At 49.2% G+C, this 24,194-nt stretch overlaps 1 protein-coding gene across 1 annotated transcript; it reads right to left on the bottom strand.

Annotated features, from left to right (window-relative positions):
• Positions 1-334: 334 nt before the first annotated feature.
• On the bottom strand, positions 335-16,623 carry LOC147966329 (uncharacterized). The gene is made up of 2 exons (XM_087530789.1): positions 16,566-16,623; positions 335-1,017 (listed from the first exon to the last, which is right to left on the bottom strand). The coding sequence occupies exons 1-2, from the start codon at positions 16,621-16,623 to the stop codon at positions 335-337; spliced, it is 741 nt and encodes a 246-aa protein (XP_087386915.1).
• Positions 16,624-24,194: the final 7,571 nt, after the last annotated feature.

Below are 24,194 nucleotides of genomic sequence, written 5' to 3'. Positions count from 1 at the left end.
GACACGCATTGGCAGTCCAGGCAGACAATGCATATATACACGCAGCTTCCTCTGCGACGCATGACCGCACATATAATGCGTGCGCATATACATAAATTAGAGCATCTCCAGCAGTTGGCCTATCAGGAGACGCTAAAAATCGCTCTTTGGGACGCACCGATGCAAACCACGCGCTGAGGGCGTGATGCCCCTCAGTCGCGGCGCCCAAATTTTTTAAAAAATTAAATTTAGGCATAAACGGCGCAAATTTAACCAAATTTCGATGAGTTCATACATATATAAAATATTTTAAAAAAAAAGCCGCCATTAGGCCCGCCGTCTCCCTTGCCGCTCCTCACCGCCTGCCGCCCTTGCAGCTCCACATGCCGAGGAGGCCGTAGAACCGCGTGTAGTCGCCGTCGTCGTCGTCGTCGTCGTCGTCGTTGTCGCCTCCTCCGCGGCCGCCGTCCCTGCTGCAACCCTCCCCAGGTTGGCGTGGCGGGTTGGACGATCCGGGGGCTTCCTCGTCCTCGTCGCTGTCGAGGATCACCATGCCATGCTCGTCCTCGCGCCCACGCTTGCGGGCGGCTATCTCCTCCAGGGCCCGGCACTGCCGGACCATCTCGTCGCAGAGGTAGTCATCCCGGGCACATTGTAGGGCGTCCGCGTCGGAGAAGCCGCGCCGGGCTATCTCCTCATACTCCACGGGGAGGCCGGGCTCCGGCTTCGTCCTCACGAGGACGAAACGGCCAGAGGCGGGGGTGGAGTCGTCGATGCGGACGCCGGAGCGGCGGATGCACGCGCTGACAGGCGTGTCCTGGGGCTCCGGCTTGACGGGGCGGAGGTAGGGAGAGCCGAACGAGCGGCCGGACGAGGAGGAGGACGCCTCGGGGTCCATGCTCCTCGGCGTCCACGAGCTCCCACGTCGGCGAGAGAAGGACGGGGGAGCGGGGTACTCCAGCCTCGATGTACTCGAGGACGGCCTCCAGCGTGCGACCGGGCACGCCCCACCATCGGCGCGGGTCTTCGGAGTTGAGCCTTTCGGAGGTCACGACGCCGTTGGTGGCCTCGAGCTGCTCGACGTGGCGGCGGCGGAAGTAGGGATCCCACAGCGGGCTGTCAGGGACGTACCGTGGACTTTCCCTCGCTGCCCGCGGCAGAGAGGCGCGGATACGCGCGATCTCCGCACGCCGCGCCGCCCCGGTGGGCGGTGGTGGCACCGGGACCCCGCCGGCGCTGATCCTCCATGACCCGGGCACCCGCATGTCTGGCGGGACCGGGTACTCGGCCTCGTAGAGGAGCAGAGCTTCGTCCTCATGAAGGTGGTGGCGGCCGAAGCCGTTCGCCGCCGCACCGTGTAACGCCCTCGATGCGGCTATAACTCCCACGTGTTGAGGCACGACTTAGAGACATAACCGCATTGAAAGCAATGTCGCAAGTCAGGCAATCATTACAACATTCCATGTAATACATAATAAAGGGGAGATAACATAGTTGGCTTACACTCGCCACGTCACATCAGAGTACATAAGCAACATTCATCATACAAATCACTCATGGCCCGACTACGGCGCCAAAATAGAAAAAACCCCCAACATGCGACAAGGCCCTGAATCGATAACCCCAACTAGGCACCACTACTGATCGTCGGGAAAGGAAACATAATAACGCTGAGAGTCCTCGTCGAACTCCCACTTGAGCTCGTACTCGTCACCTGGAGCGGAATCACCTGGACCTGCATCTGGAATTATATAATCTGTGAGCCACAGGGACTCAGCAATCTCGCACCCTCGCGATCAAAACTATTTAAGCTTATAGGAAGGATAAGGCAAGTATATGTGGAGCTGCAGCAAGCGACTAGCATATATGGTGGCTAACTTATTCGCAAACGAGAGCGAGAAGAGGGGGCAAGGCACGAGCGAGAAACTAGAAGCATAACCTGCGCAAGCATAACTCCAACACCGTGTCCACTTCCCGGACTCCGCCGAGAAGAGGCCATCACGGCAACACACGCAGTTGATTAGTTTTAATTAATTAAGGTTCAAGTTATCTACAACCGGACATTAACAAATTCCCATCTGCCCATAACCGCGGGCACGGCTTTCAAAAGTTCAATCCCTGCAGGGGAGTCCCAACTTAGCCCATGACAAGCTCTCACGGTCAACGAAGGAAAAGACCTCCTCCCAAGACGTTCCGATCAGACTCGGTATCTCGGTAACTCAAGACACTTCGACAGGTTAAAACAAGACCAGCAACACCGCCCGAATGTGCCGACAAATCCCGATAGGAGCTGCACATATCTCTTTCTCAGGGCACACTCAGATGAGACTAGCTACGAGTAAAACCAACCCTCAAGTTTCCCCGAGGTGGCCCCGCAGGCAGCTCAGTTCGGACCAACACTCAGAGGGAGCACTGGCCCGTGGGGGGCTAAAATACGATGACCCTTGAGTCTGCAGAACCCAAGGGAAAGAAAAGACTAGGTGGCAAATGGTAAAACCAAGGTTGGGCATTGCTGGAAAAGCTTTAATCAAGGCGAAATATCAAGGGGTTCCCATAATAACCCAACCGCGTAAGGAACGCAAAATCCGGGAACATAACACCGATATGACGGAAACTAGGGCGGCAAGAGTGGAACAAAACACTAGGCGAGAGGCCGAGCCTTCCACCCTTTACCAAGTATATAGATGCATTAAGATAACATAGCAATATAGTGATATCCCAACAAGCAAATAACAGATGTTCCAATAGGAACGGCTCCAATCTTCACCTGCAACTAGCAACGCTATAAGAGGGGCTGAGCAAAGCGGTAACATAGCCAATCAACGGTTTGCTAGGACAATGGTAGGTTAGAGGTTCAATCATGCAATTGGGAGGCTGACAAGCAAGTGGTAGGCATCGTAGCAGTGGCAAAGCAGAAGAGCGAGCAAACTAGCATAGCAAAGATAGTAGTGATTTCGAGGGTATGATCATCTTGCCTGCACAGTTGTCAAAGTTGACTGGATCCTCACAAGCAAACTCAACGGGCTCCTCGGTAGCGAACTCGTCTCCCGGCTCTACCCAACAAGACAAACAAGCAACAAGGATAAAATCAACCACGTGCAAGACCAAGCAATATGATGAAATGATGACATGCTATGCGGGATGCGATGCGGGATGCAAAATGCAAGATATGACAGGAAATGCATGAACCTGGCCTCAACTTGGAATTCCAAGGGTGCCACTGGATAGAGGGGATGAAATCGCTTGAAAACGATATAAAGATCATAGGAATCGGAGCTACGGTTTGAAAATGGCAAGCGTTTTAAGATATGACACCGGTCTGCGATTTACAGCAAGTAGGCATCTAAACGCAACGAAATGAACATGCTACAGCCACCAAACATGAAAACAAAATACATGGCAGTGATGTACACAAGATGCTTAACAAAACACTAGCACTGAGCCATAGGCCAATTCATCCATTAAGAGGTTCAAACAAGCATGGCAAAAATGAATAAGCAAAACAGATTCCAGACTTAGTGAAATTAACACTAGCCTGAAATTTCAGATCACGATGCTCTCTTCGGAGCAGCAAAACAACATGATACAAAACCTGAACATGACAAGTAAGAACATGGCATGGAGCTACTCAACAAGATTAACAAAAGACCCAAAGTGACCTGGGGCCAAAAGGGTTCACAAAATACTCTACCGAGCTCACGAACATAGCTCGAACACAATCAGTTTTCAGACTTAGTGAAAACTGAGACATGCTGAAATTATAACTCACGAAGGCATGTAAACGAGCTCGATGCACTCACTACGGTGCAAGTCATGGCAAGGCAAGCATATAACCAACAAGAAGGCACAATATTCTAGCTACACATGGCAAGAACAAAGGCATAGCATGCATGGAACACTAACGGTAGCATCGGCAAAATCGCAAACAAGTTGACGATCTGCCCAGATTAACAACGAAGCAAAAGTTGAGCTCGATCGAGTCACCTAGAGCACTCCACATATGCAAACAAAGACATGGATGGATAGAGCATAACATAAATATCGAAACTCCCTTACTGATCATCCTCAAAAGAGGCACGGATCACTAGGAAACAAGCTGGACATATAGCATCATGAACTAAAATATCCCAGACTTAGTGAAAATCACTAAGTCCCTGAAATCAGCAATCTCAGGTACCTCTCTTCGCAAGCTTGCACAAGACAACACACACATCCTAAAAATGCATGGGTGGCATCTCTGGAAAGAAGACAAAATGCTTAACAATTCATCCCAAAGGGGCACAGGCATATCATGCACGGATTAAACATGGCAAAAATGACAAAAGTGCATGATGAACTAACGGATCTGCAATTTAACTCACGAAGCCTCCTTCTAACAGCATTTTGGGCATCAAGACGAACTCAAATGCAAATGATGCAATGGAATGAAATGATGTACATGTCGAGACGAAGATTTTGATATATCATACACCCAAATCGGAGTTACGGTTACAGAGTTACGAGGCCTCGAACAGGGCATCATGGATCTGAGATCTAGGACTTAGACGAATTTTACCTCCGCGAAAAAGTCAATGCGGGACGAGCAGGAGCGGGATGGAGTGGTTCAGGCGCGGCGAGGCGTGTTTGGATCGCTGACCCGGTGGATCTGGTCCAACCGGATCGGATCGGGCCGGCGAAGCTCCGGCGAGCCCGAGCACTCCGGCGAGGGGCGGCAGCGGGCCGGCGATGCTCCGGCCAAGGGGGGCGGCGCACGGCGGCGGAGGTCGCGGGCGGGCGGCTGCTCAGCGGTGGCGGGCGGTGGCGGTCGCGGCGGCTACCGACGGCGGCGGGGCGAAGCTCCGGCAATGGCGCGGCGGTGGTCGGCGCCGGGGCCTGCGGTGGCGGGCGGCGCCGGCGTCGGGGAAGGTGGCGGCGGTGAGGCGATGCGGCGGCGGGCGCCGACGGGCCAGGGAGGGCCCCTCGCGGGCTCGGCGGGCCGCGGTGGACGGCGGCGGCGAAGTGGGCGCGCTTGCCCACGTGGCAGCGCGGGATTGGCCCGGACGGATCGGGCGGACAATGTCCGTCGGTGGGCGAAGTGTCCGGCGGCGCGGGGAGATCTGTTTTTTTTAGGAGGAGGACGGGGAGAAATCTGAGATCCGAATGGAGGGGTGTATATATAGGCATAAGTGGAGCTAGGAGAGTCCAAATGAGGTGCGGTTTTCGCCCACGCGATCGTAATCGAACGCTCTAGAACATGGAGCAGAGTTTGGTGGGTTTTGGGACAAATTTGGGAGGTGTTGGGCTGCAACACACACGAGGCCTTTTCGGTCCCTCGGTTAACCGTTGGAGTATCAAACGAAGCCAAATGACCCGAAACTTGACAGGCGGTCTACCGGTAGTAAACCAACGCCGCATGGCAAGTCTCAGTCCAATCCGGAAATGTTTAATCCCCACACACGAAAGAAAGCTAGAAATGACCACCGGAGGAGAACGAAGCGCCGGAATGCAAAACGGACAACGGGGAAAATGTTCGAATACATGAGATGAATATGTATGCAAATGCAATGCACGAGATGACATGATAAGAGATGCACGAAAAAGAAAGACAACACACGGAGACAGAGACCCGAACCCGAGAAATAAATATAACTTAACACCGGAAACGGCAAGAGTTGGATACAAATATGGAAAGTTACATCCGGGGTGTTACAACACTCCACCACTACGAAAATATCTCGTCCCGAGATCTAGGACTGAAAGAACTCCGGGTACTCAGAACGGAGGTGATCCTCGCGTTCCCAGGTAGCTTCACGGTCGGAATGGTGAGACCACTTGACTTTGAGAAATTTGATTGACTTGTTGCGAGTCTTGCGTTCAGTCTCTTCAAGAATAGCAACTGGGTGCTCACGATAGGAGAGATCTTCTTGGAGCTCAATGTCCTCGAAGTTGACGGTGCGGTCAGGAGTCTTGAAGCACTTCCGGAGTTGGGAGACATGGAACACATCATGAACATTGGCAAAGTTTGAAGGAAGCTCAAGTTGATAGGCGAGGTCGCCTCTCTTGCTGGCAATCTTGAAAGGTCCCACGTATCTAGGGGCAAGCTTACCTTTGATACCGAAGCGACGAGTACCTTTCATAAGAGAGACACGGAGGTAAACATGATCTCCGATCTGGAAAGCCAAATCACGGTGCTTACTATCATAGTAGCTCTTCTGGCGGGATTGGGCTGCTTTGAGGTTATCACGAATGACTTTGCACATTTCTTCTGCTTCTGTGATTAAGTCATTGCCCAGCAGCTGACGTTCACCGGTTTCAGACCAGTTGAGAGGGGTTCGGCACTTCCTCCCATACAGAATTTCAAAGGGGGCCTTGCCCGAACTTGCTTGAAAACTGTTGTTATAGGAGAATTCAGCATAAGGAAGACAATCCTCCCACTTCATGCCGAAGGAGATCACACAAGCCCTGAGCATATCTTAAAGAATCTGATTGACACGCTCGACTTGACCGCTCGTTTGAGGATGGAAAGCTGTGCTGAAGCGGATGTGGGTACCCATGGCCTTCTGAAAAGAATCCCAAAACTTCGAGGTAAAGATACTACCACGGTCTGAAGAGATCACTTGAGGAATACCGTGCAGAGAGACAATGCGAGAGGTATAGAGTTCCGCCAATTGAGCTGCAGTGATCGACTCTTTGATAGGCAGAAAATGAGCCACTTTGGTGAGCTTGTCGATGACGACGAATATAGCATCATTGCCACGCTTGGACTTTGGAAACCCAGTCACGAAGTCCATTTCAATGTGGTCAAACTTCCATTCTGGAATGGCAAGAGGTTGGAGGAGACCTGCTGGCCTTTGGTGTTCTGCCTTCACTCTTCTGCAGACATCACATTCATTCACGAATTGAGCGATCTCGCGCTTCATTCGAGTCCACCAATAAGCTTGCTTGAGATCCTGATACATCTTCGTACTACCAGGGTGGATGAAGAGGAGAGAGTTGTGAGCCTCGTTCATGATCACTTTACGAAGTTCACCTTTGGGCACAACAATACGATCCTCGAAGAAGAGAGTGTCCTTGTCATCAAGGCGGTAGCACTTGTACTTGGACTGACTCTTTGCAATCCCAATCTTCACCTTTTTCACCATAGCATCAAGAAGCTGGGCTTGGCGAATCTGGTCTTCTAAGGTAGGAGAGACTTGAAGGTTGGCGAGGAAACCTTGAGGAACAACTTGCAGATTCAGTTTGCGGAAAGCTTCACAAAGCTCGGGTTGATAAGGCTTGAGAATCAGACTGTTGCAATAGGCCTTTCTGCTCAAAGCGTCAGCAATCACATTGGCCTTACCTGGAGTATACTCAATACTCGGATTATACTCTTGAATCATTTCGACCCATCGAGTTTGCCTTAGGTTGAGATTAGGCTGAGTGAAGATGTACTTGAGACTCTTGTGATCAGTGAAAATGTCCACTTTTCTTCCCAATAGAAGATGTCTCCAAGTCAAAAGAGCATGCACAACTGCCGCCAACTCGAGATCATGAGTGGGGTAGTTCTTCTCATTAGGCTTCAACTGGTGAGATGTATAAGCAACAACTTTCTTCTCTTGCATCAATACTGCGCCAAGACCTTGGAGAGAGGCATCACAAAAGACCTCGTACGGCTTGGATTCATCAGGTGGAGTCAGAACTGGAGAAGTGATCAACTTCTCTTTCAAAGTGTTGAAAGCCATATCACACTCCGGAGACCAAACGTACTTGACGTGCTTCTGAAGAAGATTTGAGAGAGGCTTCGCGATTTTGGAAAAGTTTTCGACGAATCTTCTGCAATAGCTTGCGAGACCGAGGAAACTGCGGAGTTGCTTCACGTTCTGAGGAGGTTCCCAATTCACAATTGCGGAAACCTTCTCGGGATTCACGGAAATGCCCTTGGCAGAGATGATATGGCCAAGATAAAGAACCTCATCGAGCCAAAATTCACACTTGGAGAACTTGGCATAGAACTGATATTCCCTGAGCTTATCGAGAATCAAACGCAAATGCTTGGCATGATCTTCCTTGTTCTTCGAGAAAACCAAAATGTTATCGAGATAGACCAAAACGAAGTCATTGGTGTAGGCGTTGAAGATGAAGTTCATCATGCGAGAGAACGTCGGAGGAGCGTTGGCGAGGCCAAAAGACATGACAGTGTATTCATATGAACCAAAGCTTGTTCTGAATGCTGTCTTGGGAATATCTTCTTCACGAATGCGAATCTGGTGATAACCCATACGGAGATCAAGCTTGGAGAATACTTGAGCACCCTTGAGTTGTTCGAATAGCTCATTGATGTTGGGAAGTGGGTATTTGTTCTTGATGGTCTTCTTGTTCACTAGACGGTAATCAACACAAAGTCGACTCGATCCATCCTTCTTCTTCAAAAAAAGAACACCACAACCCCACGGAGAAGTACTAGGCCGGATGAGACCCAATCTTTCTTGCTCATCGAGTTGTTTCTTCAACTCCTTCAACTCTTCGGGGCCGAGCTTGTAGGGACGTTTGCACACAGGTTCCGTACCGGGCTCAAGTTCAATAACAAATTCAACCGGCCGGTTTGGAGGCATCCCTGGGAGTTCTTCTGGAAAAACGTCTTGATACTCACAAACAACCGGAATCTGCGAAATAGCATCCAGTTCACCCTTCTCATTGAGAGAAAACAGACAGATGGTATTATCCCGAGCGGCAAAGACAATTACTTCCTCAGACGAATGAGTCAATTGAATCTGCCTGGCTGCACAATCAAGCTGAGCCTTGTGCTTAGAAAGCCAATCCATTCCGAGAATAAGATCAATATCAGAGTTGCCAAGAACCATTGGAGAAGCAAGAAACTTGAAATCACCCATCAAGATTGAAATATCCGGCACCTCCATACTGGAACTCAGTCGCTTAGCTGGAGAGACGACTTGCAAAGCTCTAGGTAATGCCTTAGTGCTAAAATTGTTCTCCGATGCAAATGGAAATGACATGAAGGAATGCGATGCACCAGAGTCAAAAAGAACTTTTGCAGGAATATCATTAACAGAAAGGTTACCCATGATCACATCTGACGAGTCCTCTGCCTGGGCTGCATTCATCAAATTGACCTTGGCGTGCTTGGGATTATGCTTGACCACAGCTGTACTTGCCGATCTCACAGGAGGAGGAGGAGGAAGAAGCCTCTGGTTGAAACACTTGTTGGCATAGTGACCCTTCTGTTGGCACTTGTTGCACGTGACCTCTGAGAACGGACGGTGATACGGAGCACTCGGTCTTGGAGCTTGAGACGAAGACTTGTTCTGAAAGCCTGGGTTGGGTGGGTGGGAAGAACCATTGCCACCTTTGCTCTTCTGCTGATACGGCTGACGGAACGGAGGAGGAGGAAGCCAAAACTTCTGCTGCTTGGCCACTTGAGTAGAGGAAGAAGGAGTAACATCTCTGACTCGCTTCCTGGAAGCATCACACCTCAACTGAGCAGCCTCTTACTTCAGTGCCATGTTGTAGAACTCATCGTATCTCAAGGGCTCGAAGAGAACAAGAGCGAGCTGAATTTCCTCACGAAGACCACCCCTGAACTGATAGATCATGCTCTTCTCATCAGGAACATCCTGCTTGGCGAAACGGGCAAGCTTCTGGAACAACTTGTTGTAGTCATAGACAGACAAAGAGCCTTGCTTCAGATTGCGGAATTCCTCACGCTTGCTTTCAACCACGCTCTGCGGAATGTGATGAGCGCGGAAATCTCGACGGAAATCATCCCAAGTGATAACACGTCCACCTCTGGAATCCTTGTACTGCTGGAACCACTCTGCAGCCTGATCTTTGAGTTGGAAAGAAGCGAACTTGACAAAATCTTCAGGCCTGACGTTGCTGCACTCGAAATGCTTACACAGATCCACAAGCCAATCGTCAGCATCGGTTGCCTCAACACAATTACTGAAAGTCTTTGGCCCGTTAGCAAGGAACTGGTTGAGTGTAGCAAAGTGACCCTGATTGCTGCCTTGATTCCCTTGACTGCCTTGATTGCGCTCTTGGAGAATTTGCATGATCAGCTGAGTGTTTGCATTGGTTGCGGCCATCACAGCTTGCCATGCCTCTGGAGGAGGTGGAGGTGGTGGCGAATCAGGATTCGGAGTCGTGCGCGTTGGAGGAGCCATCCTGAAGAGGTTGACCACCATTAGCACATGACAGATAAATATTGAAGCTGAATCCAACGGAATGAAAATTGCAACATATAATCTTCACATCCGAACAAAATGAACGAATGCATTTCTCTTGAAGTGGTCACATATTCCTAAATTGCGAAGCCACGAAGAATCAGGTAGAAGGGGTACAACACCGAGGGATGGAATCAACATATGACGTCGAAGCAAAACGAATGCCACAACTTGAAATAAAACCAAGGGTTGGCTTGCGGAATAAGCCGGAACAAATACATGATAGAAATTTCGTCCGAAGTTTTCGTGGTGGGACCTACACGGGCTCGATCGTACAGCACCATCATGTACAAGGCAGTGCACATGACATACGAAGCGTCCCCGAGTCAGCATAGCCAAGGACTCTTTAAGACACAACGAGACCACTGTAAAATTGACCGTGAATAGGCGAACCACTAGACGTCGAACCCCAATTCCATATCATACATCTGTCGGAAAGATATCCTAAGGCTACTTGAATTCCCACCTATGAAATTCCCGAAATTTCCCGGTTATGCAATCAGGTGTTGGGGATACAGGGGAAGCATAATATCTCACCCAAGCTAGCAAATCCTACATCCAGCTGTATCCATCCTTTAACACATAACCAAGAAACCTTCGGAAACCATCTATCTCAACCTTCGAAAAGCATCCGTTATACAAGTTATGGCGATACTCCCGAACTCCCGCCCCAATACTGGGTGGCGTCGAGGTTATCTCACCAACGAACTGCATAAAAGAGATTTTCGATGTCGCGCACAAATCTCAAGTATACCAGAATTGCAACGATAAAATTGTGACGACAACACCTCGGAGCTCAACTCCCCGGGACACTGCCACAACCCCTAAAGACAGGAGGCACCAAGAACAATGTTCTCGTCACAAAACCATCGGAACAAAACCAAGATACTCGCGTGATCCTAAATTTTTTTTTAGTGAAATTTGAGAAGAGAAGAGTCAAAACTCTACGTCAGGATGCCTTACCAGAGCGATGAGGAGACTGGGAAGTAAAAAGAATTCCTAACTCTCTGATATATAATTCCTAAGTGACTCAAAACATTTTTCTAGACACAACTCGGCTTCTAAAAAACGATCAAGCAATGGGGCTCCTAAGGTCGGGGAAGGCTCTGATTACCAACTTGTAACGCCCTCGATGCGGCTATAGCTCCCACGTGTCGAGGCACGACTTAGAGACATAACCGCATTGAAAGCAATGTCGCAAGTCAGGCAATCATTACAACATCCCATGTAATACATAATAAAGGGAAGATAACATAGTTGGCTTACACTCGCCACGTCACATCAGAGTACATAAGCAACATTCATCATACAAATCACTCATGGCCCGACTACGGCGCCAAAATAGAAAAGACCCCCAACATGCGACAAGGCCCTGAATCGATAACCCCAACTAGGCACCACTACTGATCGTCGGGAAAGGAAACATAATAACGCTGAGAGTCCTCGTCGAACTCCCACTTGAGCTCGTACTCGTCACCTAGAGCGGAATCACCTGGACCTGCATCTGGAATTATATAATCTGTGAGCCACAGGGACTCAGCAATCTCGCACCCTCGCGATCAAAACTATTTAAGCTTATAGGAAGGATAAGGCAAGTATATGTGGAGCTGCAGCAAGCAACTAGCATATATGGTGGCTAACTTATTCGCAAACGAGAGCGAGAAGAGGGGGCAAGGCACGAGCGAGAAACTAGAAGCATAACCTGCGCAAGCATAACTCCAACACCGTGTCCACTTCCCGGACTCCGCCGAGAAGAGGCCATCACGGCAACACACGCAGTTGATTAGTTTTAATTAATTAAGGTTCAAGTTATCTACAACCGGACATTAACAAATTCCCATCTGCCCATAACCGCGGGCACGGCTTTCGAAATTTCAATCCCTGCAGGGGAGTCCCAACTTAGCCCATGACAAGCTCTCATGGTCAACGAAGGAAAAGACCTCCTCCCAAGACGTTCCGATCATACTCGGTATCTCGGTAACTCAAGACACTTCGACAGGTTAAAACAAGACCAGCAACACCGCCTGAATGTGCCGACAAATCCCGATAGGAGCTGCACATATCTCTTTCTCAGGGCACACTCAGATGAGACTAGCTACGAGTAAAACCAACCCTCAAGTTTCCCCGAGGTGGCCCCGCAGGCAGCTCAGTTCGGACCAACACTCAGAGGGAGCACTGGCCCGTGGGGGGCTAAAATACGATGACCCTTGAGTCTACAGAACCCAAGGGAAAGAAAAGACTAGGTGGCAAATGGTAAAACCAAGGTTGGGCATTGCTGGAAAAGCTTTAATCAAGGCGAAATATCAAGGGGTTCCCATAATAACCCAACCGCGTAAGGAACGCAAAATCCGGGAACATAACACCGATATGACGGAAACTAGGGAGGCAAGAGTGGAACAAAACACTAGGCGAGAGGCCGAGCCTTCCACCCTTTACCAAGTATATAGATGCATTAAGATAACATAGCAATATAGTGATATCCCAACAAGCAAATAACAGATGTTCCAATAGGAACGGCTCCAATCTTCACCTGCAACTAGCAACGCTATAAGAGGGGCTGAGCAAAGCGGTAACATAGCCAATCAACGGTTTGCTAGGACAATGGTAGGTTAGAGGTTCAATCATGCAATTGGGAGGCTGACAAGCAAGTGGTAGGCATCGTAGCAGTGGCAAAGCAGAAGAGCGAGCAAACTAGCATAGCAAAGATAGTAGTGATTTCGAGGGTATGATCATCTTGCCTGCACAGTTGTCAAAGTTGACTGGATCCTCACAAGCAAACTCAACGGGCTCCTCGGTAGCGAACTCGTCTCCCGGCTCTACCCAACAAGACAAACAAGCAACAAGGATACAATCAACCACGTGCAAGACCAAGCAATATGATGAAATGATGACATGCTATGCGGGATGCGATGCGGGATGCAAAATGCAAGATATGACAGGAAATGCATGAACCTGGCCTCAACTTGGAATTCCAAGGGTGCCACTGGATAGAGGGGATGAAATCGCTTGAAAACGATATAAAGATCATAGGAATCGGAGCTACGGTTTGAAAATGGCAAGCGTTTTAAGATATGACACCGGTCTGCGATTTACAGCAAGTAGGCATCTAAACGCAATGAAATGAACATGCTACAGCCACCAAACATGAAAACAAAATACATGGCAGTGATGTACACAAGATGCTTAACAAAACACTAGCACTGAGCCATAGGCCAATTCATCCATTAAGAGGTTCAAACAAGCATGGCAAAAATGAATAAGCAAAACAGATTCCAGACTTAGTGAAATTAACACTAGCCTGAAATTTCAGATCACGATGCTCTCTTCGGAGCAGCAAAACAACATGATACAAAACCTGAACATGACAAGTAAGAACATGGCATGGAGCTACTCAACAAGCTTAACAAAAGACCCAAAGTGACCTGGGGCCAAAAGGGTTCACAAAATACTCTACCGAGCTCACGAACATAGCTCGAACACAATCAGTTTTCAGACTTAGTGAAAACTGAGACATGCTGAAATTATAACTCACGAAGGCATGTAAACGAGCTCGATGCACTCACTACGGTGCAAGTCATGGCAAGGCAAGCATATAACCAACAAGAAGGCACAATATTCTAGCTACACATGGCAAGAACAAAGGCATAGCATGCATGGAACACTAACGGTAGCATCGGCAAAATCGCAAACAAGTTGACGATCTGCCCAGATTAACAACGAAGCAAAAGTTGAGCTCGATCGAGTCAACCTAGAGCACTCCACATATGCAAATAAAGACATGGATGGATATAGCATAACATAAATATCGAAACTCCCTTACTGATCATCCTCAAAAGAGGCACGGATCACTAGGAAACAAGCTGGACATATAGCATCATGAACTAAAATATCCCAGACTTAGTGAAAATCACTAAGTCCCTGAAATCAGCAATCTCAGGTACCTCTCTTCGCAAGCTTGCACAAGACAACACACACATCCTAAAAATGCATGGGTGGCATCTCTGGAAAGAAGACAAAATGCTTAACAATTCATCCCAAAGGGGCACAGGCATATCATGCACGGATTAAACATGGCAAAAATGACAAAAGTGCATGATGAACTAACGGATCTGCAATTTAACTCACGAAGCCTCCTTCTAACAGCATTTTGGGCATCAAGATGAACTCAAATGCAAATGATGCAATGGAATGAAATGATGTACATGTCGAGACGAAGATTTTGATATATCATACACCCAAATCGGAGTTACGATTACAGAGTTACGAGGCCTCGAACAGGGCATCATGGATCTGAGATCTAGGACTTAGACGAATTTTACCTCCGCGAAAAAGTCAACGCGGGACGAGCTGGAGCGGGATGGAGTGGTTCAGGCGCGGCGAGGCGTGTTTGGATCGCTGACCCGGTGGATCTGGTCCAACCGGATCGGATCGGGCCGGCGAAGCTCCGGCGAGCCCGAGCACTCCGGCGAGGGGCGGCAGCGGGCCGGCGATGCTCCGGCCAAGGGGGGGGGGGCGGCGCACGGCGGCGGAGGTCGCGGGCGGGCGGCGGCTCAGCGGTGGCGGGCGGTGGCGGTCGCGGCGGCTACCGACGGCGGCGGGGCGAAGCTCCGGCAATGGCGCGGCGGTGGTCGGCGCCGGGGCCTGCGGTGGCGGGCGGCGCCGGCGTCGGGGAAGGTGGCGACGGTGAGGCGATGCGGCGGCGGGCGCCGACGGGCCAGGGAGGGCCCCTCGCGGGCTCGGCGGGCCGCGGTGGACGGCGGCGGCGAAGTGGGCGCGCTTGCCCACGTGGCAGCGCGGGATTGGCCCGGACGGATCGGGCGGACAATTTCCGTCGGTTGGCGAAGTGTCCGGCGGTGCGGGGAGATCTTTTTTTTTAGGAGGAGGACGGGGAGAAATCTGAGATCCGAATGGAGGGGTGTATATATAGGCATAAGTGGAGCTAGGAGAGTCCAAATGAGGTGCGGTTTTCGCCCACGCGATCGTAATCGAACGCTCTAGAACATGGAGCAGAGTTTGGTGGGTTTTGGGACAAATTTGGGAGGTGTTGGGCTGCAACACACACGAGGCCTTTTCGGTCCCTCGGTTAACCGTTGGAGTATCAAACGAAGCCAAATGACCCGAAACTTGACAGGCGGTCTACCGGTAGTAAACCAACGCCGCATGGCAAGTCTCGGTCCAATCCGGAAATGTTTAATCCCCACACACGAAAGAAAGCTAGAAATGACCACCGGAGGAGAACGAAGCGCCGGAATGCAAAACGGACAACGGGGAAAATGCTCGAATACATGAGATGAATATGTATGCAAATGCAATGCACGAGATGACATGATAAGAGATGCACGAAAAAGAAAGACAACACACGGAGACAGAGACCCGAACCCGAGAAATAAATATAACTTAACACCGGAAACGGCAAGAGTTGGATACAAATATGAAAAGTTACATCCGGGGTGTTACACACCGTCACCTGGGAAGCAATCGGCCATGGTTTGAACTGGAGACGACGAGCGGAGAGGGAGGAATTGGGGAGAAACGGCGCGTCGGCGGTGGAAAGTCTATGCGTGACCGACGCGCTGGGGGTCGGCTTATATAGGCGGGGGCGCCGCGCGTACGCATGGCCGCCGTGCGTACGCATGCCCGCCGTGCATACGCGTGGCGGGCGAGGGACGCGCGTCGTCTGGTCTTCACTGCGGCGCCCGTGAGGCATCAATGGAGGAGGCTGACCGGCGCGGCAGCGCGCGGCAGTTTTGGCATTGATTCGCCGCGGGAAACGAGGCAATGAGGACGACGAAGCGACGAGAAGAGAGACGAGTCGCTGGCAAGGAGGGCCCGCGGCTCTTTCGCGTTAAAAACGATTCGCCCGGCGCCCCCCAGCGTGCTGGGTTCGGGCTGGGTCCGCCGGCGCCAATTTCGGCCTGAGCCGGCGAAAAATGGGCCCTTGGGGGCGCGACTGGGCCGATTTTTCGGCGCCGGCGGCCGAAAAGTTGCCTGGGGGGCCTTGTTAGGGGCGCGGCTGGAGATGCTCTAACCGTGCATGCGTATCAGAACTAGCACGTCGGAGCATCTACAGTCGGACTTGGCAAATTCAGTCCCTCAAACGTCCACGAACGTGCCCGGGCACTCCTAAAAAATGCAATGCACATCTGGATACCTCAACTATCATATCTCAAATCCATACAAACTCATGCAACTATGTCGATGCACATACATTCCGGCTACTTCATCACACTACACTAAATATGCCATTGGACTACCAAAATTCGGCACGTTTGGTTATTGTGGAGTTCATCTACGGCTGCCCTTGCCCCTTCTCAGTGCCCTCGCCGTCCTTCTCGCAAAAGTACCGGTCGAAGAGATAGTATGGATCGAGTCAGATCTGCTCGTCACCGGAGCTGTCCTTGCCATCGCTGTCCTCCTTCTCCTCCTTCGGTGGCAATCCGACCATGGCACGGACCGCCCGATTCTGCTCTCGGGCGAGGGCGCACATATTCCTCTACTGCTGTTTCTTTACAATGCGGGCGCGGATGGCTTCCTCCTCTGTGGCCGCCCACGCCGCCGCATCAGCCACCTCCGCCCCGCCATTTTCGTCGCGATACGGGCTTCGGCGGCCCTTATCCTCTCCTTCCCACGTCGGGCCGCCCGTTTCCGGTGGGACACATACTCTGCCCCTCCGGTGATGGCGAAGGACAGGTGTTCCGTCCGGGACTGCGAGGATCCAGCACCAGAGGATCCGAGCGCCCGTTAAGCTGTGTCGCGGCGGACGGATCCGTTCGTCGGCCGGGCGATGTCCTCCCGGGAGCGGCGGAGTGCAATGCGGACTATCATTGCCTCCTCCAACCCACACGGGATGACACCCCAATCGATGGATCCAGACTGGTTGGAGTCCGATCTGCTGCCTGTCATGGCGGAGAAGGCCGAAAACCGCCGGAGGTGAGTTCGGGTGGCGGAGAGGAGTGAAGGGGAGTGGAGTGAAGTGGCTATGGTTTGCTCCGGCGAGAGAATGCGGACGAATATAAGTGGGGTCGGGTGGGCCACCATGGGCAGGGTCCGACGTGGCGGCGCCCCCATATCCGCCCTATATTTGAGCTGGATATAGGGGTGCCGGTCAGTCCAGGCGTTTGAGACCTGTTTGAGATGTTCGTCTGGGTTAAAAAACCGCAGCCCGCCCGGACATACGAGGGGAGTTTGAGAGGTCCGGTTGTAGATGCTCTCACTCCACTCTATATGGAGAACACGCACCACAAAAATCGTAGCAACAGAAAAAAAGTAAGTATGATGAAAGGACCAGACCATGACGTCACCTTTTAGATATGACTTAGATAAACTCAATTAATGCAAACATTTAATGGCATGACATGTTTATATATAGCTATTGAGTCCTATTAACAACCAAGCCGACTTTTTTTAGAGAAAAATATATTTTTCGTCCTTCAATTTTTGGTGAAGTCTAGATTTGGCCCCTCGACTCCGAAACATGACAACTTGCACCCCCAAGTATCGAAACCGGACGAGGTTCGCCCCTGGTCTCGATTTTGACTGATTTTGGTGCTGACTCACCTCGGTTTCGATCGGTGTTGACTCAAATTGGCGTATTTTTTTATATCCGTGAACTTTTTAAAATTCACATACTCTTTTCAAATTTACGTAGTTTTTACAAGGTCACATATTTTTTTCAAAATAAACATATATTTTCAAATCCATGAATTATTTTGAAATTTGTGTACTTTTTCAAATATGTATATTTCCAATTCGCATACTTTTTTCAAATCCGCATATTTTTCTCAAGTTCGTGTAATTTTATCAAATCCATGAAGTGTTTTTGGAATTCGCGTACTTATTTCAAATCCGCATACTTTTTAAAGTTTGTGTATTTTTTTCAAATTCGCACAAAATTTTCAAATTCATGAACTCTTTCCAAAAAAATCTATGTGAATATGAGAAAGTGCATCAATTTTTAAAATTACATGAACTTTAAAAAAGTATACTGAGTGAACTTGGAAAAGTATGCGGATTTGAAAAAAGTACAAGAATTTTTAAAAATTTCACATATTTGAAAATAGTGCCTGAATTTGAAAAATAATAATTTGCGGACTTGGAAAAAATACATGAATTTGAGTCGATGCAGTCAAAGCCGGTCAAAACCGTGATGAGGGATGAATCTTGTCCGGTTTCAGTAGTTAGCGGTGCAAGTTGTCCTTGGAGTTGAGGGACCAAATCCAAACTCCGCCAAGAATCAAGGGACGAAAAGTATGCTTTTCTCTCTTTTTATAACACTAGCAAAAAGGCCCGTGCGTTGCAACGGGAGAAAAAAATGCTATCATATCTCTAGCTAGGTCAGTTGGATAAACTGTGCGTGGCCGATTGGTAGGTTATGAGATCGAACCCTCCCATCGACAATTTTATTTTTTGCCAGCTCTCCGGACCTGGGCCACGTGCGCCGCCAGACGGGATTCCTCCGTTGGGCCAAAACGGGTGACAAGTACTGAAACCAATACGTGAAATTAATTGAAGCGTGACCAAACAAAGCAGGACGAAACCAAGAATATCACCTTCCTTTAATAGTAGGTATAGATTGCATAAACAGGGAGCGACTAGTATAGAATCTGCACATCAGGTGCAAAAATAGAAAAGTGATTCTGGACCGTTGGATTTGGGACGTATGGCATAGATCGGAGCGAAGGGGTCTGTACTCATAAGTATATGATTTTGTGCAAAAATATCCCTTCGCTCCCCACTAATCTGCTTCAGGTCCTTCTTCTTCAAAGGACTGATCTCCGTATAGCTCTCCTATTCCCCTATCGCTCGTCGACGGTGGCGGCTGCACAGATCTGGTGCTTATCTGGTGGACGACGACTACTCCCTGGGCAGTTGCTCCCTGCCTCCTCCCCCTCCCACCCCGGATTCCAGGCCTCTTGGCTCCCTCTACCGCGCATCCCGACGACGCGCTGCACATCCTCGTCAGGTACCGGGCTGCCGCCGCCACGGTCTCCTCCACCCCGATGACCACGGGCTCCCCACCCGCTCAGCTGCCCATTTGTACCTTTCCGGAGCCAAGCTGGTAGTGGTCGAGTGGGCGGTGCTGCCTCCACGGTCGCCTCCTCCCCGGTACTCCTAGATCCAGCAGTATCTCACCGTAGGCAAGCTGGTGGTGCTCGATCTGCTCGCCTTCTTCGCCTCGCAGGCTCAGCATCAAGGTCAGCACCGTTTCTCCAACTCCAGTCCCCCTCTCCTTCCTCCTACAGATTTCTCTCTAATGGCTTCTCCCCTCTCATGTGCTGCTTAGTACTGTATTTACCAGTGAACAACTTGTATGGCTTTGACTGGTTTCATTATTGTTTTTTTAATGAGTTTCATTATTGTTTAAACAAAGCATGTTGTTTGTTGTTGTATGATATCCAAAAACACATTGGTCCGAAGATTGCACATTGTCAACAAGTGTCATCATAGCTCATATTTGTACTGTCATATGTTCAAGAAGTAGCATATCCATCTCTTTCACATGACTGGCAACCACAACCCCTTTTAGAAAACTCAAAATCACATCAAGCTTAATTAGAATTCATCTCCCATTCACATTTCTATCTTTGGCTGAAACAGCGGAACTATACAACTCTCTCTTGTGTGCTTTAGGGACTGATTGGTGTTAGAGTTTATGTTTATCTCCACATGTAATCTCAAACATAAACTCTAACACCCTCCCTTAATCTCTTTCCTGTAATCAAATCCTCTTCTTGTACGCCACGACCAGGGCTTCTTCTCGTCCCAATATATACAGACCACGCGGCTCCCTCGAGCAGTAGGAACGTTTCCATAATTCTTACATGGTAATCAGAGCATCCTCTTCCATACACATCTAGCCACAAAAATCAAACCCCAAACACATCGGCGTCGTCATCATGTCCTCATTAACAGGAGTCGCCCTCAACCTTGGCGCGCCTCCATCAGAGAAGCTTGCGAGAGGAAATTTCATCCTCTGGAAGACGCAGGTCTTACCTGCCCTGCGAGGAGCACAGGTGACAGGACTCTTGGACAATTCCGATGCCGTTCCACCCAAGACCGTGGAGATCACCAAGGCGGACAAGACCTCGGCCATGGAGCCGAACCCGCTGTATGGGCCATGGATCGCAAAGGATCAACAGGTCCTCTCATATCTGCTAAACTCTATGACACCAGAAATTCTTGGATAGGTTGTTGGGAAGGAATCCACCTTCGAGCTTTGGACAACCGTGACAATGCTCTTCACTTCCCAGTCGCAGTCCAGGATCACAAACTTGAGGATTGGATCACCACAACCAAGAAGGGCTCTATGTCAAGCTCTGCTTTCATGTCGAAGATGAAGAATCTTGCAGATGAGCTAGCTGTTGCTGGCCGTCCGGTGTCAGATCCGGAGATGGTGGACTATATCTTGGCAGGACTAGATCGTGACTATGATCCAGTGGTTGCGGCAATTGGTGTTGTCAAGAATCAGATTACGCCAGATGATCTTTTTGCGCAAATCTCCGCCTTTGACCAGAGGATGGAGATGCTCGGCGATCCATCATCAGGCAACTTCCACACTTCTGCTAATGCGGCGTACAGAGGCCGTGGCCAAGCTCGTGGAAGATCCTACCGCGGGCGAGGAGGAAGGGGGCGCGGTCGTGGCGATCTACAGCCCTCTCCTGCTGGTGGAGGCGGCGGCAACAGAGGACGTTCTCGACAACAGCAGCAGCTCGGGCGTGATCAACAGCATGACTACCCTGAATGTCAGATCTGTCTTAAACATCATCCAGGGGGTGCACGCTCATGTTGGTGGCGCTATGAAGAAAACGACCAGGAGGAGAAGGGGGCACATGCTGTCTCCTACGGTGTGGATACGAATTGGTATGCCGACTCCGGAGCTACAAACCACATTACCGGCGAACTTGACAAGCCGACAATGCGGGAAAGGTACAATGAAGGCGATCAAATTCACACGGCAAGTGGTTCAGGTATGGAGATCACACATATTGGCAGTACGATTGTTAAAAACCCCGTAAAACATCTACACTTGAAAGATGTCTTACATGTTCCCGAAACATTCAAAAATCTTATTTCTGTCCATAGATTCACTCTTGACAACAATGTTCTTATAGAGTTTTATCCTCACTTTTTCTTGGTTAAGGACCTAGCAACAAGGAGAATCATTCTTAGAGGACGGTGAGTGGGAGGTCTCTACCCACTCATATCATCATCATCATCATCATCATCATCATCATCATCATCATCATCTTGGTTCAACAAACAAGCATATGTCGTCACCAAGCCATCTTCAGCAAAGTGGCATAGTCGTTTAGGCCATCCATCTTCAGTAATTGTTAGTTATATTCTTAGTAAAAATAAACTCTCATATGAGTCCAGTGTTGAGTCAGTTTGTGGTCCCTGTCAACAGGCCAAAAGTCATCAGTTACCCTATCCTATTTCTACAAGTGTATCCAATGCTCCACTACAACTTATATTCTTAGATGTATGGGGGCCAGCCCCCACCTTAGTTGGTAGATTTTCCTATTATGTAAGCTTCATTGATGATTATAGTAAATTTACTTGGATTTACTTGTTAAAGAAGCGGTCTGATGTCTTCCAAGTTTTTATTAACTTTCAAAATCTTGTTGAACGCAAACTGAATTCTAAGATCATTGCTATGCAAACCGACTGGGGTGGTGAGTATGAGAAACTCAACTCCTTCTTTCAAAAACTTGGCATCTCACATCATGTCGCTTGCCCTCATGCGCATCAACAGAATGGATCAGCTGAAAGAAAGCATCGTCATATTGTTGATGTAGGTCTTGCATTACTAGCAAATGCATCTATGCCACTCAAGTTTTGGGATGAAGCCTTCTTAACTGCTACCTATCTCATTAACTTGCTTCCAAGCAAAGTCATTCAGCTTGAGACACCCATCACACGGCTTCTTGGGGTAACACCTAATTACACATCTCTTCGTATCTTTGGTTGCACATGTTGGCCAAATCTTCGACCCTACAACACACGTAAACTTGCTTTTCGCTCAAAACAGTGTGTCTTCTTAGGCTATAGCCCTATGCATAAAGGGGTAAAATGCCTAGATGTTCCTACCGGCAGGGTCTACATATCTCGAGATGTTGTTTTTGATGAATCCGTGTTCCCTTTTGCATCGCTTCATCCCAATGCAGGTGCTCTTCTCCGCAAGGAAATTCTTCTTCTCTATCAAATTTTTGAAACTTTGAACATGGGGAAGACAATTGTACTAACCAATATGCTAATGATTCTGCTGTGCCTAGTTCCAATCTTATGCCTGTGCAGGTTGCTGGCGAAAACGGTGGTCAAAACAATCAAAATCATGAAAATATGGTCCAAAATGATGTATTATTTCATGCTCCACAAGGGGATGAAGCTGGTGCAGATCCCGGAGCTGATTTGACGGCGCCTTCCACCCCTGTCCGTTTGCAGGTATCGAATCCCGGGGGCGCATCTCCCTCGGATCTCGCTGCAGGTGACAGCGGGCCAGGCTCCTGGAGCGGCCACTCCCGCGCTACGGCGTCACCCGACCGCGGGGACAGCCGCGCCATCGGATCCGCTCCGCACCGTGTGCGCATGCAACTGCCAGCGGCGGATGGTGGATCTTCTGTGCCCACGAGCCCTGCGGGTTCCCGAGCGTCCAGTAGCCGGGGGGCCACATCGTGGACCACTGGATCTTCTCTGCACCCTGGCGCACCATCACCTGACGGGTCAGCGGCTGGAGGATCTTCTGCGGATTCTGTGCACATGCCTATACAGCAGCCAGCAGCAGTTTCTTCTCAAGTTATGACCATGCTACAAATAGGTATACGTAATCTGAAAATAAGGAAAGATGGCACTATACCATATGGCATGTTATGTATTTCAGGAGAACCAACATTAAGAGATGCACTTGGTGATCCTAAGTGGAGAAAAGCAATGGATGGGGAGTATTCTGCACTGATGAGGAATAAGACTTGGCATCTTGTACCTGATCAAAGAGGTAAAAATATTATTGACTGTAAATGGGTGTACATGATTAAGAAAAAGGCAGATGGCTCCATTGACAGGTATAAGGCCCGTCTAGTTGCAAAGGGGTTTAAACAACGGTATGGCATAGACTATGAAGATACTTTCAGTCCTGTTGTAAAAGCTGCAACTATAAGACTTGTGTTGGCTATTGCTGTGTCTAGAGAATGGAGTCTAAGACAGCTAAATGTACAGAACGCGTTTTTGCATGGTGTTCTCGAAGAGGAGGTGTTCATGAGACAACCACCTGGGTATGAGAATAAGAAGACACCACATTATGTATGTAAACTTGATAAAGCACTCTATGGCTTAAAACAAGCACCCAGAGCATGGTACTCCAGGTTGAGCTCGCAATTAAAATGTCTTGGTTTTATTGCTTCCAAAGCTGATACATCTCTGTTTATTTATAACAAGGCAAGAGTAGTAATCTTTGTGCTCATTTATGTGGATGATATTATAGTTGCAAGTTCATCACAAAGTGCTACTAATGCTCTCCTGCATGATTTGAGCTCAGAGTTTTCCTTGAAGGATCTGGGAGACTTGCACTTCTTTCTAGGCATTGAAGTCAAGAAAACTCAAGATGGTATAGTGTTAAGTCAAGAGAAATATGTCAATGAGCTTCTATCCCGCATGGGGATGACAAATTGCAAGCCTGTGCCTACACCTTTGTCATCTTCAGAGAAATTCTCAGCATATGAAGGGGAGTCACTTCAGGAGGAAGATAGTACAAAGTATAGAAGTACTGTTGGTGCACTACAATACTTGACACTCACTCGTCCAGATATCTCCTTTGCGGTTAACAAGGTTTGTCAATATCTCCATGCACCTACTACTGCACATTGGTCAGCTGTCAAAAGAATTGTAAGATATGTCAAGCATACTATGGGGATAGGACTTCATTTCAGACGCTCTAGTTCCATTCTTGTTAGTGCTTTCTCTGATGCTAACTGGGCAGGTTGCAGCGATGACAGAAAATCAACTGGAGGCTTTGCAGTA

The sequence above is a fragment of the Triticum urartu genome, chromosome 6A, assembly GCF_056163025.1.
Source record: "Triticum urartu cultivar PI428250 chromosome 6A, HENAU_Tu73, whole genome shotgun sequence".
Classification (NCBI taxonomy): Eukaryota; Viridiplantae; Streptophyta; class Magnoliopsida; order Poales; family Poaceae; genus Triticum; species Triticum urartu.
Note: the sequence above shows the minus strand (reverse complement) of the source record. Positions and strands in the feature narration are given on the sequence as shown.

What these genes read in the sequence shown, in the direction of transcription:
- LOC147966329 (XM_087530789.1), bottom strand. Translation starts at nt 16,623, where the DNA reads ATGGTCGGATTGCCACCGAAGGAGGAGAAGGAGGACAGCGATGGCAAG. An exon ending in CGATGGCAAGGACAGCTCCG is followed by an intron (nt 1,018 to 16,565) that starts GTGACGAGCAGA and finishes GACCTCCGAAAG; the next exon opens with GCTCAACTCCGAAGACCCGC.